This window comes from Epinephelus lanceolatus, chromosome 18 (genome assembly GCF_041903045.1).
Source record: "Epinephelus lanceolatus isolate andai-2023 chromosome 18, ASM4190304v1, whole genome shotgun sequence".
Classification (NCBI taxonomy): domain Eukaryota; kingdom Metazoa; phylum Chordata; class Actinopteri; order Perciformes; family Serranidae; genus Epinephelus; species Epinephelus lanceolatus.
The window spans coordinates 6,812,094-6,829,309 of NC_135751.1; the positions used below are offsets into that span (position 1 = coordinate 6,812,094).

General features: G+C 37.8%; 1 protein-coding gene across 3 annotated transcripts in view; it reads left to right on the forward strand.

Annotated features, from left to right (window-relative positions):
* pdxdc1 (pyridoxal-dependent decarboxylase domain containing 1) overlaps positions 1 to 16,706 on the forward strand; it is a 52,568-nt gene extending 35,862 nt beyond the window's left edge. For 2 of the 3 annotated variants that reach the window (XM_033644003.2, XM_033644004.2), the window contains exons 18-23: positions 1,653 to 1,771; positions 1,856 to 1,977; positions 4,071 to 4,163; positions 4,516 to 4,612; positions 6,589 to 6,687; positions 8,563 to 16,706. In XM_033644003.2, the coding sequence (XP_033499894.1) occupies positions 1,653 to 1,771; positions 1,856 to 1,977; positions 4,071 to 4,163; positions 4,516 to 4,612; positions 6,589 to 6,687; positions 8,563 to 8,849 (817 nt within the window). In that variant the 3' untranslated portion in view covers positions 8,850 to 16,706. The remainder of the gene's footprint in view (positions 1 to 1,652; positions 1,772 to 1,855; positions 1,978 to 4,070; positions 4,164 to 4,515; positions 4,613 to 6,588; positions 6,688 to 8,562) is intronic. The other variant, XM_078161233.1, reaches the window with a different exon arrangement.
* Positions 16,707 to 17,216: the final 510 nt, after the last annotated feature.

Genomic DNA, 17,216 nt, shown 5'->3' on the forward strand with positions numbered 1-17,216 from the left:
CTGATCTACTTCAAGTGACATGAGAGATAGAGAAAGAGATTGTTTTTGTTCTCTTTTGTTGGCTGTACTCTGGCTGCCTTGACTCCATTGTTACCATTGTTACCTTACATTTGGTTACATGACATTTAATATTCTTAATCCAGCAGCCACAATATGCTGCTTTACAAAGACACAGAAAAATGAAAAAATAGTTTCTACACTTTATAATCAATATCAGAATAATCACTTCAAATGTTTTCAATGAGATTGATTTGTTAATCATTATCTTGTGGCACCACAAATTATTTTATGTCTCTATTGTTGAGGACAAAAAAAAAGATACTATCATGATACGTGGGTCATGATAAAATGCTATTGCAATTTTAAATGTTTTGCAATATGCTGAGTATTGTAGTAACATAAATAACATATTTATGTTACTATTTGATTTTATCCTTTCAATTGCAAAATAAGAAAAAACTTTATCAACATCTGTTATCATCTTATAAAGTTGTTCACCTCATTTCAGTCATTTTCATTGAAGCAAAATGTATCTAGTAAATTGAAAAAAAAAAAACGAATTGATTTTATCATTCTAGTAGGCTAACAAAAGTTTAATTTGTATTTGCAACATCAGTAATTTATGTAATAAAATATTGATTCCTGCCTTCCATGTATCAACACCATATTGCCAAGTAAAATATTGTGATATAATACTGTATCGATTGACACTTGTTGCAAAGAATTATTTTGTAGCTGCAAGCATGTAGGCCTACTTGCTAAATGTACAGCATGTAATTATCATTCAGACATTCAGACAAACCTCAGCATGGGTGTCAAAACCAAACATCACATTATGATACAATGTGGCAAACTAAAGCAGGGCACAGTGTACTCTGCAGATTGATGGGCTGTTTTCTATAGTTTATCACCACAAATTAGATACAATTTGGTGAAATAGCAAAACAGCCACAAAGCATGAGCATTAAATCAAAAACAGAGCATGCCCCGCTGCCTACATGTGGTCCAGTCCTCATCAACGTTTATTAAATTACCCATCTCATACAGATGAGCACAATAATTTCCCGATCATACTCATCAACCCATCATACATCAATAGTGGCCTGATTTTACGCATGATCCTCAATGATGAAGATACAGAAAAACTGAAGTTCATAGCAAAAACAGCATATTGTCAATAACCCCCAAAATTTCACAAATCATGTTTATAGTGGAACTCATGTCTTATTAGGAGGAGCCAAGCTCCCCCTTGCTCCCCTGTAGTTTGTACCCTTGGAACAGGCAATGAGTGGGGTTTGGTTGGTTACAGTGATAATTCAGATGCTAGTTAGGTGAGGACCTATTAGTCAAAGTGTGGTTGATAAATGGACTAGATGCTTTCATTGCTTTCTACAAAAATTTCTGAAGTAGTTCTCCTTCTGTGTACCAGAAATATAGTGCAAATATAATGGTCAGTCTTGCCATGTCTGAATAAAGCCACAAGCAACAATTGTGTGGCAGACACCTCTGTCTAAATGAGATGAAAAGCATCTCTTTAACAGACAGATAAAACCAGCAGTGTTACAAATTCCACTTATACTTAATGTCCTTTTAACAATGGTGGGATTTGCTGTGGTGCTCGGTAGGACTGTGACGGATGTGTTGATGTTCAGGTACGAGCCTCAGGCTGAAGGAATGGATGAGAGCAGGAGGAAGCAGGAGTTGGAGAAAATCAACACTGAGCTGCTGAAGAAACTACAAGACCTGGATACTGACATCATTTTCTCCACTGGTTAGTACCTCTTCACAAACATCTGAGAGGCCTGTAAGAAATATATCTCAGTATTTATCACACTGTTTTGTTTTGTCTCCACAGGCCCTGAGTTTGGGACAGAGGAGGACTGTATTTTTGTTGGCATGGTCACAGAGGACGTTGATGTCACAGAGTTGGTGGATACTGTTGCGGCCCTCGGGAGGGACATAGAGGAGAGCGGAAGGGTAACAGCTATATTTTTTTATAATATACTTGAAGGCCGTTAGATAATTACAAAAAGTCAAATCAAAGATTAAATGAAGCCTCTCACCCAGTACTAACAAAGCAGGAACGGTACTTATTTGTAAGAGGAATGATCATAATCACTGAGGGACATTGTGTAATCTTACTCCATCTTTTAAGAGGACTGATTATGCTCAGTATTTTTCAGTGTATTTAAGGTTTCTACTAGAACATGTTTATAGGCTTTAAGGATAAAAAACACATTATGTTCCTCACACGGTTTGTGCTGGAACACCTGTATTCACCCTCTGTCTAAACAGGCTCCGTTTAGCACCTGTTTAGCCCCCTCCAAAAAACCCCAGTGTTCTATTATTTGGTCAGCATGACCAGGTTGCTGCATCTCGGCGTCTCTGCACCATCGTAGCAGCTGGGGAATGACTGTAACAAGAATGAAACATCACAAATAACAGCTTCTAAACACAACTGGACATGTTCAAGCAGGAATCTGATCTGAATTCAGGGAGAAATTTACAACATTGGCAACACAGTTTGCATGTTTCCCAGAGCAGATGGTCATATAAAGAAATCCACCAGTAGAGACTGACCTCAGGTACATAGGGGTGGGCGATTTATCGATTATACTCAATGTATCATGGCTTTTTCCATGCAGGATGTAGAAAAAAAAGTATATAGTATACTGCGAACACTGAGTAGAAATTTTCACTTCATTTCTTAAGCAACTTGCATGAGACAGCATTTTGGTTCTTATGCTCTTTTTTATGGCCCTCTCCCTCTAACAGACACAAAAGAAAGAAAGAAAAAAGTCTCACGAGTAAGATATGTCCAGTGCACTCCCTGCCCATTAAGACCACTCTCTACTGGGTGCTGAAGTGAGCAGGTGAGGTGGGGGGCAGGGCTCCAGACCCCAACCATTTAGTCACATTTTGCAACCATAGAGCAACACTGCGACTTGCAAATGCTATTAATATATGAACTGGAGACCTGTTAGTTTGTTTCTGATTACAGTCGATCAGTCCTCATGTTTAGCGGTGTAGCTGTAACGGTTTAAATTTCTGCTAAATGCTAATAACTAAGCTTCAAGTTCACAGCAAAAACATCAATACGTCCAACCCAAGACGAGCAGGGTGCTTCAGAATAAAAGCACCAGTGGTTCCACTTTGATCTATTCCATTATAACTCTTATTATACTTTATTACAACAGTACTGTATTTCGTTTTAACAGTACTGTATTTATTTTTATTCGAAATTACTTTATTTTGTTTTATTGTGACAATACTTAAACTTTATTGTAACAGTAGTTTATCTAACTTTATTGTACAACAGTAGTTACAAAAGAGGACACGCTCAATACAGCCTTTCCATATGAGCTTCATAGAAAGAGTAGCGTCTGTATTTTTAGCAGTATTGAAAATCATATCCAAGCCTACTTAAGAGACCAAAACTGTTTTTTGTACCAGGCTGTAAACATGTTTATTTCTGCTGTAAAGTTGGGCATTTAACATGAGGGTCTATGGGGATTGACACGCTCTTGGAGCCAGCCTCAAATGGGCATTAAAGGAACTACAGTTTTTTGCAATTCGTTGGCTTCATTCTTCAGTCTCAGAGGTTTGCTGCTTGGGCTTATCTCAGCATGGTACTCACATCACAACTCACATTTCATCTATTAATCACTGTGTGTCTCAACATCTGCAACCAGCAGTGACTCATCATCTTTTTGATGAACATGTAGATGACATGACACCATGCCTTACAGCAGAGGTACAAAGCAGTTTCATAGCAGGAGATGTGAGATTTTAGCATTAACTACATCAAAAATGAATGATAGAGGGCTTCTTTAAAAACAACAACAGTGCAGGAAGAAATACATAATAACCTAGAATGTATTAAATGATAACAGATTGATAATTTGTCAGTGTATCAAAAGGCGCCCTTTCAGTTATGTCCCAAATTGTTAAAGTGGAATAACCACTCAGCTTCAGTTGTTTCACAATTATGTTTTGTTTTTAAGAATGTGTAATCAATGTGATATACAGTATGTTTACTGTGTAAGTGGCAGTGACTCTTTCTTGTGTAGCTATTGGAGAACATGACAGAGGTGGTGAGGAAAGGCATCCTGGAGGCAGAGCTGCAGCTGCAGAAGGCCAATGAGGAGAAACTCATGGAAGAGGTGTGTGAGTGCCCTTGAGTGTGTCTTATGTTTTGCTAGAATTCATTTAGAATTGTGTACTTTTAAAATGACGAAGCTTATATTCACTCCTTAAACGAATCATTGTTGAGGCTCTGCATTTAGGATTAGGGTGGAGATTAGAATTCAGGATCAAAGGCTGTGTGAGGTAAGGATTTACAGTTGGATAATGGGTAAAATTAGGTGTAGGGTAAGTAAGGACTAACATGTCCTTTTGCTTTCTTGTTTCATTGAGTGTTAGTGTGGGTTTGGGTGTGTGTGTATGTGAAGGTTTATATGTGAGTATACAAATCCAGTCTGTTCACATTTGACTTCCTTTGTCTCTGTCCTATAGGGGATGCTGCGACAGATTCCTCTGGTTGGCTCTGTCTTAAACTGGTTCTCTCCATTTGAAAGCTCCATAAAGGGGAGGACCTTCAACTTGGCTGCAGGTACACTGTGTCATTGTATGGTGTCAATTATAGATGACACTTTGAAGTCACTGTGTAACATCAGGTGTAACTTCTCAACCCCTTTGTTGAACTTGAAGCACAACAAAACCTGAAGGAAGCTTTGTGGTGGTCCAAAACGCAAGGTCCAATGTCACATAAATATCTTTGCAGTTAAGGGTGGCCGATTTATCAAATATACTTGATGTATGGCAGCTTGTTGTCCCGTCTTTTTTTTTTTAGCCACGGGACTCTCTTCCTGTGGCTGTCTCTCTCTCAGACACACACACAATGAAAGACTCACAAACATGATACATAGATCATGTCAAAGGTAGAGTGGGTCATCCACCAGTCAGAAGATCAGGATTTTGATCCTTGGGTCCTTCAGCCCACATGTCGGAGTATCCTTGGGCAAGATACTGAACCCCAAATTGGTCCTGATGGCTGTTCCATCAGTGTGTGTGTGTGTGTGTGTGTGTGTGTGAATGGTTACTGAGTAGCAGGTGGCATCATGTATGGTAGCCTCGGCCACCAGTGTTTTACTGTGCGTGTGAATGGGTGAATCTGACATGCAGTGTAAAAAGCACTTTGAGTGGTCATAAGACTAGAAAGGCGCTACACAAGTGCAGTCCATTTACACACGCGCCTCCATCCATCCAGATCACATTCTATTGAGTGATAGTTGTGAGCAGGCAAAGCATGTGTTGTGTCTGCAGGGGTCTGGACCGCTACTATTTAGTTGAATTTTGCAACCATGGAGCACCACTGCCACTTGCACATACTATTCATATATGAACTGGAGAGCTGTTTGTGTGTTTCCAGGGGCCGTACACATGCCACATTTTTTATGCCCTGAAATTCATTGTTGTAAATGTAGACATGCAGCAGGCACACTCAAACGCCAAAGTGACACCATTGCGGTATATATATGTCAAGGTATATATTGTGTATTGCGATATGGCCTAAAAATATCATGATATTATTTTAAAGCCATATCGCCCAGCCCTTCTTATAGTTTTTCAGACTTCATTTAACATGACTGCTTTGTTGTTGGCTTGTGTGGAAGTGTCCCACAGTCATGAGTGGACAGTTGTAAAGAGCTTATGTTGAGATACAACTCTAAAATATGCATGTGATGTAAAAGATACCACCTTTTAAGACAAACTGAATGTTCATTATATCCGCCAGGAGTAAGCCTGGAGGTTATCATGTGTTTGGTTGTGTGCGTGCATACAGGTGTATCTGTCAGTACTAAGCTAGTCTTGCAAACTACTGGACCAGTCAGTCAGAACATTTATGACTGTATGCTCAAGGACCTCTCATCGTTGCAGTAATTTACAGTTTATGAAAAAGCTGTTATGTATAATGTTTTATACCATCATAGTCTGCTGACTCCTCACTCCTCTTAACCGGTGGCACGGCTGCAAGTTGTCAGCAAAATCATGTAGATGAAGGCATTTCCAGCTATCATCTAGGCTAAAAACAAGCCTTGTCTTGTCTTGTCCAAAACTGAAATCCATAGAAAAGTTTGGTCTCAATTTGAACCTGAGCATCTGCAGATTAATTCCATACTTGTCATGTGTAATCCACTAAAGTTAGGCACAATATCAGTTGAATGAGTCCGTGTTTTTGTTATCTTCACCACCATCTTAACTGTAGGAGAGCCGGGAAGGACAGCTGAGTGAGATTCATTCCACTACTGTCATGCATACACTCTGGACACACAGCCTGCCCTGCGCTCTCTGTACCCCGCACACATGACCCCAGACACACCCGGCAGACATCCACACTCTACTGAGTGCACTTTTCTAGTTGTCATTTTGTTTGATATGTGTTGCTCCATAACCATAATACTAACCATATCACTGTGTATTATGCAGATAAGCTCTTATAAAAAGTTAATATCAAACTATGGCAATCTTTGTCAGTATGTGTGTGTGTAACATACATATGCATTTTAATGGTGTGTGTCTCCATAGGTTCCCTGGACTCCACAGAGACCACATACTCCACCAAGGCTCAGGCAGGCAGGCCCAACCTACAAGAAACTCCCACCTCCTCATCAAAGAAATTACCAGGTAGGACTGTCTTTTTTTATACCACTGTTAAGGTAGATTGATTAGGTTCATTTTGTCTTCTTTTTAGAATTGTTCAATATTTTCTTATCTTCAGACAAAAAAGTGTAGGAGATGTTTCTTTTACTTGCTTGACAGTTTCGACTGTGACTCCTGTCTTCCTCATAAGTGTCATCCGACGTGTTACTGACGTGTCATTTATCAGCTGGCTGGCCCAACAGACCTATCAGAATCTGATAGGTCTGTTGGGCCAGCCAGCTGATAAATGACACGTTAAGCTGCCCTCAGTGAGACTGAGCTTTTTCTCTTTCATATTTTAAATTAAAAGTCCATCAGTTATCCTGTTATTAAATGGTTTTATCATTTATTGATACCATGATATATGAATAGATATAGTCTTAGATTTTTGATATTGTAATGTCTAAGTGTTGTCTTTTCCTGGTCTTAAAGCCTGCATTACAATAAAGTGTGCTAGCTGTTCTAAATATTTGTCTTTACCCACTTAGTCATGATATACACATTACTGATGATTACTAATTCTTTATCAAAAATCTCATTGTCTAAGTATTTTGTGAAAGCACCAATAGTCAAGCTACAATATTGCTGCAATATCAGTATCAAGGTATTTGGTCAAAAATATCTAGATATTAGGGCTGTACCCAAATATTTGGGAAAAAAAAAACACATCTACATTGTACGTGTATGTCAAAATCTGACAATGACAGCAGAGTATTGCGCCTGCAAGTTACACCAAAACACTAACTCTCAGCATAGTTTTTTTTATTACATGACCACTTTGGTACAAACATTTACCTGCCAGTGTGGCAGATAGCTTTCCAGGATTTATGTGCCGAAAAGAGGGGGTATTATGTTTTCTGGTTGTTTGTCTGTCTATCTGTCCGTCCGTCCCATTCTTGTGATGTGACATCTCAAGAACGTGCTGAGGGTATTTCTTTATACTGTGCACAAATGTCCACTTGGACTTAAAGATGAACTGATTAGAATGCGGTGGTCAAATGTCACTGTAACGTTACAAAATATGTTCTTGGTCATAGCTCAAATATTCATACACCAATTATGTGATGACGTTTTATATTCAAAAGGTCAAAGGTCAACTTCACTGTGACATCATAATGTTTGACAAAAACACTTCACTGGCTATTATTCAACGTCATTTCTCAGGAAAAGAAGGGAGGACATTTGGTCAGACACTGAATTGGTGACACTAATCTAGTCTTTTGTGCTGCGGGTTGAAGATGTGTGTAAAGCATGTATGTTTTAGAATATGTAGTGTTTTTGCAGCAACATCCATAGATGAAGCATTATCTACCGTCATGGCTACATATGAGTCTGGACAGACATGGATGTAAACTGTAATTGCAACTTGACTGGTTTGTGAAGGCATACAACCGCAAGGCAGTTATTCTAGCTTCTTGTCCATTTCTGTCTTCAGAAATGTTTTCCCCCACTACTGCTTCTAGTTACTTTGTTAATGTTTGACAGATGCAGGTTGATGTCCGATTTTCTTTGAAGACAGACAGGATATAGGGTATGCAGATCCCAAAAAACTTGTACAGGTGCTGGATCAACATGTCAAAATAAGTCAGGAATCAGATACTAGATCTGCAAACTGTATTAAAAGCTCCCAGGAATTTGAACTGTGCAACATTTCAATTTAACCGAGGTCTTCGTCAGGCATTGTTATACAATTTGACAATTTAGTGTAATTTGTATCTTTGGAGAGCATGGAGGATAGTCGTTTTTTTCTGCACAGTTCAAGGTCTTTGTTACCAGTGACACTTGTAGAATTTTGGGTATCTGTGGAAAATGACATCACACTCACCTTGTGTACTTCCCGTTTTGATGTTATCCTCTCAGGTCAGAGGTTATTCCGACGTTCAGGGGTGGGCTCTGACTCTTTTAGTGAAACCAGCTCCATTGGACAAGCTGAGGAGACAACCAGGGACGGGAGCAGCACTCAAAGTGGTAGCATCCACCCACCCACCTCTCCACCCGTACCTAAAGAGGACTCTCACACTGCTTGTGATGTCACACCAGAGAAAATCCAGGAATCCTCTGTGCAGGAGCACTCACAGGTCGAGGATGAAGTGGCGTCAGAGGAGAGGCAGCCTGAAGGCCCAGAGGTGGAGCAGAGTGAGAGATAGGATGACTCTCTCTACAGGTGTCCTCCAACCGTCCTCCAAATGGTACCAGTCTAACAGATGTTAAAAAGAAAGGTGTTATTACATTAAGAATCTAACTTTTCCAATTTTGAAGGGAAACCGATTGAGAGCTAGACTGGGCTGTTTGTCTCTGTCACAGTTAATGGCAAAGTCCACCCTGGATTCTTTTACTGTGATGCTCAGTTCAGTGCATTCTAGTTATTTAGTGATAGTGTTCTAATATAATGCCTGTTGCTGCAGCAGTCTGATAAATATGTTTTCCAACAATTTTCAGAATTGCCTTTTGACCACTCCAACACTGGACATGAGAGGGTTGCTCTCATTCCACAGTGTACTGGTATACATAAAACATATGTCTGGGGGAAAAAAATAAGCACATCTGCCTTGCCTCTTATGTGCTGAATTCTCATGGTATCATTTTTTTCTGTACATTTATGAAAAATGTTCTGCTATCAAACTCCTCTGTAGCTGCACTCAAAATATCTTGACAGATCATGTCCAGAGGTGGGTAGAGGAACCAAAAACTGTAATTGAGTAAAAGTACTGTTACGTTGCAACAACAAGGACTCAAGTAGAAGTAAAAGTAGTCATTTAAATGACTATTTGAGTTAGAGTATTAAAGTACTTACTGAAAAAACGACTTGAGTAGTGAGCAACTTAAAGGAGCACTTCACCCACCATGTGACCATTTGTATAGCAATTACTCACCGCATGTTACGTTGAATTCCTGAAGACAACTGTATTTTTATCTCATGCCTCCTCTGTGAATGGAGAATCTAAAAAAGGTGAACATTCTTCATGAATTGAAGTCACTGGGGATCACGTTTAACAACAGCAAAACTGTATCACAACATTTGTGTATAAACTCTCACACAACCCATATAATCCCATACTCATTTATCCAGTTGTATGCTCAGTACATCCTAAACACATGCATTTTCACTAAAATGTTACAATATCATACACTTTCACCTATGAGTAGTGGGCTCTGAGCGTGCCTAAGCATGCACGTGCTTATGAAATCCGCTTGAGCAAAGTTTAAACATATGTGCGTGCCCAGGCACGCTACTTTGCCGTGCATGAGACTATCTGTATTGACGTAGGTGGTGGGCGATGTATTAATTATAGTCGTTGTATCTCTGCTTGTTCCACGTGGGATGTAGACAGTGACCATATTGTGAACATTGGGTATAAATTTCTTGTCATTTTTTTAAGCCATTGGCATGACACTCGCTTCCAAAAAAAGAAAACTAAAGGCTCACAAACATGTTTTGTCATGTTTTGCCCACCCAGACCCATTTCCGGCAGGGATAGTGTGTGAGCAGGCAAGGCATGTATTTTTGTATCTGCAGGTCTCCAGACTATTTAGTCATGTTTTGTGACCTTGGAGCACCAGGGTAACTTGCAGATATTATTAATATATGAACTCAAGAGCTGTTAGTTTGTGTTCCGCTTATGTTTAATGGCACTGAGGTAACAGTTTAACTTCTAACAAATTTAATGATAGTGTGTTAGCAGGCAAGGTGTGTATTTTTGTATCTGCAGGGCTCCAGGCCACGATTGTTAAGTCACATTTTACAACCATGGAGCACCAGTGCGACTTGCAAAATGTATCACTGTATGAACTGGAGAGCAGTTTGTTTGTTTCCAACTCGCAGTGAACAAATCCTCGTGTTTAATGGCACCACGTTAATGGTTTAACTTTCTTCTAACTTTTAACAATAACTCTTGACCAGAAGCTTCAAGTTCACAACCAAAACATCAACACTTTGGCTCAAGATGAGTCAGGTGTTTCAAAATAAAAGCACCAGTGGTTCTCCTTTGATTTATTAAATTATAAGAATACTTTATTTAATGTTATTATAATAGTACCTTATTTCACTTTATTGTAACAGTAGCTACTTTAATTAACTTCAGAGTACAGTAGATTAGAGGGGATTTGAAAAAAGGTAAAAAAAAAAATATAGATATAGATATGTGTGTGTGTGTGTGTGTGTGTGTGTGTTTATATCGCAATAAAGCCTAAAAATATTGCAATATTATTTGTAGGCCATATCCCCCAGCCATAGTACTAATGTTTTTTTAAATCATAATTTTTAGTAAAAATGCATGTGTTTGGGAATGGATAAATGTGACTTGCATTATACTGCGTGAGTTGTGTGAGAGTTTGTAAAAGGATGTTTTGATGTAGTTAAATGTGGAACCAATGACTTCAGTTCATGAAGAATGTTTTTTTTTTTTTTATTCTCCGTTCACCATTGAAGCATGCGAGAAAAACAGTTTTCTTATTGATTTTAAGGCAACACACCGTGAGTAATTAATATAATAGTCATTTTGTGGGTGAAGTATTTCTTTAAAAAAATTTAAAAAAGGAAAAACCTCGGCACATTACTGTCTTTTTCCGGTAGTCTTTCATTTGTTGTGGATTTGACTGGAAATATTTTAACCACAGATGGTCTTCCTCAGGTAAAAGTGAAAAAGTGGACTAACAACTATATTGATTTATGATGAAATGACAATTCATCATCTCCTGATTAGATAACCTGCCACATACACCAGGACAATATTCCTGGTCTGTATCTCTCAAATGGGTAATGGAGTAAATGTAACTACTCACCTCTGGTCATATCATCTCTGACTGGCCCTGTATTCACAGGTATAACAGGAGTCAAACGACTGATTGAAGTGTTTTAGGGTGGATTTTTCCTTTAAAGGTAGGCTGGACAAGAGTTTTCAGAGTGACATTCAGCCCAGCTCTGTGTTTTTACACCGATCTATTCGGGGGGTCTTGTTGGATTAGAGCGGAGGAGGAGCCAGTAACACATAGAATTACTTTAGCGCTAAAGAGAAATATGATTGGTTCAGGATCAGAGTCCCCGTCTAATCATCACCTCAACACTGAACTGGAAATACAGCAGCCTGATATTAAAGCAATGAGTCTCACTGAAATCCAAATTCCTTACTGTAAATAGTCCACACAGACGTCATTTATCTAACCCATGAAATTACTAACTAATTATTTATAATAAAATAAATCTGTATAGAAGGAGTAGAGTATCATAATATATTTGATTTTTAAAAAAGCCTACAGATAATAGCAATCTCTTGCTTTCGGCCTCTACACACTACGGTTAAGTTTGTACTGAAAGAACTCTTAAACAAAGAATGAAGTCTGAATATTTTGAGACAAAAATCACTTTTTTAACTTCATGAGAAATAGTCACAATATTGCAAAAATAAATTGTATTATTGTACAGTTATACAGACACACATATAAAGTTACTATTTTTCCTTTGTGTTTTGACTACATTCATTTCCCTACGAGTATACAATGTACAGTACAGTACAGTATACAGCTCTGGTGTTTTAAAATAGAGGTGGACAGACTGTTCTCTGTTTACTACGACTGAGTAATGAAATATACATTTTAGGCTTGGGCAGTATCTATTTTTTCATACCTTCATACCATCCTTGACACTTTATCTGGATATACGGTATATGATGGTACTTGTGTTAATGAAGAAAATGTGAAAGCTAAGCTAGTGGTGATAGAGGTCATTGTCTGAGCTAGCCTACAATGCTGTGTTAATTAATATGTGATTACCCTACTGAGACAGGTTTTGATGGGTTTAAATAGTTATAACCCATAGAATAATGAATAGATAGGAAATAAGCGTCCTTCTTGCTGGAGGACCCAATGATACTTATTGCCATAGCAGATACCGACACATTATTGGTGTCAACGCAGATGATGTGTTGGATAAAATCTTGCGGTTAAGAAACTGCTTTTGTAGTTGGAAAAACAAGATAAAGATACATTTGGTAATACTCCCAAACAGGAGCAGAAGCATTTTTCTTTTTTACTCATCCTGTAACGTTATCCCCGCCACTTGCAATTGCCATCTTTCTCAGCTTAGCTGTCAGATCCACTGGTAGAGACTGACCTCTTGTGGTACATACTGTGTAGTCCAATCATTCCCTTCACTACAGCATCACTGTAGTAGTTTAGTAGAAAGGGGAGCATCTGCATTTTTGAAGGTATTGAAAGTCATACCTTTGGAATGTCTAAATACCCTGATACCACCCAAGCCTAATACGTTTATTTCACAACAAATTTATTCTCATTTCAAGTATTTTCCTAGGAATTAGGACTTTGCTCCAATAAGATTGTGTCCTTTTCTAGTAAAATTACATCTTTATTTTGATAGTGTGAGGACCCCCTCTTCAAATACTGTGACTTTATTCTCAAAATTTCAAAATAGTGTTCTAACAATGGCTCTAATACTCCATTTTACAATATAAACTCCAGCCACAGCTCCATGTATCAAAATCAGATTCCCTTTATTATTGCAAATGCAGCTGAGATCAGAGTAATGTTAAGGTTTTATGTGAATGTATTTTATTTTGTCAGTAATGCAGCTTGAGCAAAAGTGAGCTGTCACAGAGGACTGTTGCCTCACAGGCACTTAAACTGTAGGAATATTTCTGTCTTGCCAAATACATCCTGCCAGACATCTGTCCAAGAAAATCCCGTCCTGATTACTATTCAAACATTTTCCAACTGCCATAATAGAGGGCCAACTGGATGTTTTTGTTTGTTTGTTCAGTTTGTTTTGTTTGCTTATTTGTTCTTGTTTGTGTGTTGTTGTTTTTTTGTCTTTTCTTTGTCAATTGTGGAAGCAAATAAGAAACAAAAGTATTTGAATTTTAACAGCCACTGAATAATTAAAATTTAAGCACCACTTAATTCATAGCATTGAAATATTTCCTTTGAAACCATGTATCTGAATTTTCTGTTTGGAATTCACCTTCCTAGAAATTAAACTGTTTTTTTATTTGCAATTTCAGAAGCTGAATATGAATACTTTTTTCAATGTTCACAAATTCAGAACCAAAAATTCAAGTTTCAGAATTTTCAAAAAAGTTCAGCTTACATTGCCCAAATTTAGATCTAAGAATTGAAGTTGAAAAAAATTTGGATAGAATGTCGATTAATCAAAACATTCAGGCTCAAATGTCTATCCTTTCCTGGGTAACTTAGATGTTGCTATTTCAATTTTTTTACAACCTGAATTTGACTAGTTGAATTTGAGCAACCTGAATCTATTTTTTGTAACTCTTCTGAACATATGTAACTTGTGAACATATATACGTATATATATACACGTGTGTGTATATATATATATATATATATATATATATATATATATATATATATATATGTGTGTGTTCAAATTCAGCTTTTGAAATTGCAAATCAAGAAATATATGATAACATGTAAATAACATAATTAAGATTTAATATATCTTAATTTCTATGAATTCCGTGCTGTCTAAATTTTATTATCAAATATTTTGTAGCTATTAAAACTCAGTTACTAACAGTGTGTGTCTTTTTTGCTTCCGTAACAATTAAGTCGATTCTGCTGGGCTTGGAAATTCACTCAGCCAACGCTGAGGTCCATCTTTTGCCCCTGTTCCCTTGATGTCTTTTGGGACTAATAATGGCAGATAGCACAGGCCGATGATGAGCATGTTGTTTGCATTTTTTAAATGTCTCTTGAAAGGATTTCTGTGTGCAGAAGTTCACAAAGTGAGCTAAATGAATCGGGCAGTTTTCAAGAACAGTTTATCATGGTTTGAGATGTTCATGTCCTGCATTCCTTTTGCAATCTGTTTTACATGTGTGAACATTATTATCCAGTGTGTCCATCATACCAGGACAGACATTTTTAGGGTAGATCTTAAAGGACCCTATACACGGTGTGGTTTTGGTCATCCCAGATGAAAGTCAGTCAGTTGTGAGAGAAATGTGGTGAAATCTGTGGATGTCAGTCTAAACTGTGGTCCCAGATTTCACAGTGAGGCACCTCCACCCACAACTGCTACACAAGTTTTCAAAGACAGCCTGCTTCAAACTGACCTGCCCAGTCCTGACATCACACTGTAACTGCTCGTAAACATGCCTTCAAAACTGATATTATGACTGGTTGTGACCAATATTGCATTAGACCAGGGGTAGGCAACTTGCAACTCCAAAGCCACATGTGGCTTTTTAGCCCCTCTCCAATGGCTCTCTGTGGCAAGGACAGAAATGAAAGTGAATAACGCTTGTTTTAATTGTCATTTATCATTGTTAAAAGCCTAAAGTGATTCTTATTCTTTAATTATAAAAATGTGTAGCCTATACACTGAATTAAAATGTTTTAAAGGTCCAGTGTGTAGGATTTAGGGGGATATATCAGCAGAAATCGAATACAATATAATAATTATGTTGTCTTTTGTGCATAATCACCTGAAAAAAAAGAATCGTTGTGTTTTTGTCCCCCCTAGTCACTGTAGTTAGCAGTCCCTCCACAATGAGCAGTATTGGAAAAACACTGTTTTTTATGTGAAGATTCTTTATTTAGTGTGTTACTGGTTGAAATCACTGGTAAAGGGAAGAAGAGACCTCTGCGGATAATTCTTCTCCCGGTAAAAACCTCTTGAATGTTTGGATCAGAAATAAGGTGAGCACACATTAGGAGGCACTGGGCGAACGGCCCGTTTGCAACGTGCCAAATAGCGTAAGAGAAACACTGATTTATAATGTTAAACTGCTTTATTCAGTGTATTTACTGGTTTTAATCACCTGGTCGTTTGTTTTAGAGAGGAAGGGACCTCAGTGGATAATTCGGCTCCCAGTGAAAACATCCTGAACAATGAACACTAAAGGAATTCTAACCAGGAGAAGTTTCAGCTGGTTGCAATCTGCAATTCTCACCACTAGATGCCACTAAAACTTACACACTGGTCCTTCAACATCTTGTCAACTAAAATGTGTGCCGCACCATCTTACACAGTGTGACACATAACACACCTGTGAGATCACTGTAATGCCACCTTGTCTAGACTCCTTAATGTCTCACTGAAAGTGTTGGAAATTTCTTAAAGCTTTATTTTGGCAAAGAAACCATGGGAGTAGCAGAAAATGGAAGTGTGTTATGACGTCACACTTGATATAAGGCTACAATGGGAACTACTCTGAAAATGGAAAGTTCTGTCACCTGATAGTAAGCATTTTGATGCAACTTTACACAACAGGATTGACAGTTTCTCATTAGTGAGGGATTCTCATTCATTTTACGCCTTTTGGAACTGAATGGAAGCGAATAAGTCTCAATAGGTTTGGCACAATGTTTTAAAATTTGTATTCATGGAGGTGCCTGAATGTAAAAACTAAATCTTAAAACAATGAGAAATGCCAAAACCCAACCTTTAGCACTGGTGGAACATTTACCATAAAGAGTTGTAAAATGTGGGTGACATACAGTGCTTTGATAAGGAAATAACAGTGAGAATGAAGATTACAAAAGAATCTATTTCAGCGTTATTGCACTTGTTCTGTAGATAATTTCTTTACTACTGTTCTTTATTTCTTTCATGGTGTAAATGAAGCAGAATGGTGTTGATGATTATTTCTGTTATGTGATTATAATGCAAAGCTAAATCAATAACTTTATAACCCTATAAGAACATGTTTGATGAAGAACTTTTGATTTGTGAAATGTCCTGGGCCGTCCTGCCTCTGTCACTGTCTGAATGATTGATTGTATTTGATAAGCAGAATCTTTACTCTTGAATCTTTTCTACTATTAGTTTACAGTGCAGAAACGCTTTGACATTTTGTGTAAATTCTGTCTCTTAACAGAATAAATTCAAAGTTTTCTAGTCTTAATGTGAGGCCACAGCTTTCTGTGGATCAGTTATAATTCTAAAAATACCTCCCTATCTGATTTGAAGTCTTCCTTTGTACTGCTGGGCATTGGTCATTAAATGCAACTGGCATGTTTGTGGTTCAGTTGGTCAGTCTACATTCTTAATTACATCTGCAATTGTGTGTGAGCCCTAGATGTCTGAAAGCAGAGCAGTAAATGGAAGAAAACAAGAAAAGCAAAAGCAATTTCAGGCTTTAGTTACAATGAGCACATTTACAGACAAAATGAGAATCACAAAATGGAAAAGTGCTGTGTGAATAAATGCATTTAAGAGACGTTAACAGAATTGTACACATGAAGGTAAAGGGGTAATACTACAGTCTATCTGTAATGTAGCCAGAACAGACCCAGACAAGTTTTAATCTGTAGAAATGTACACTGACTGTCTTACACCTAAAAGAGGACCAGTCTGTAGCAGCAGTTGAAGAGTGAAACTCAGAGAGGTGTGGACTTGAGTCACATGACTTTGACACAAGTCAGACTGGAGTCACAAATTTGATGACTTTAGACTCAACGAAATAAAAAAATGATTTTCAACTGGACTTAAACACAAATAACCCATGACTTCACTTTGACTTGAGCTTTTTGACTTG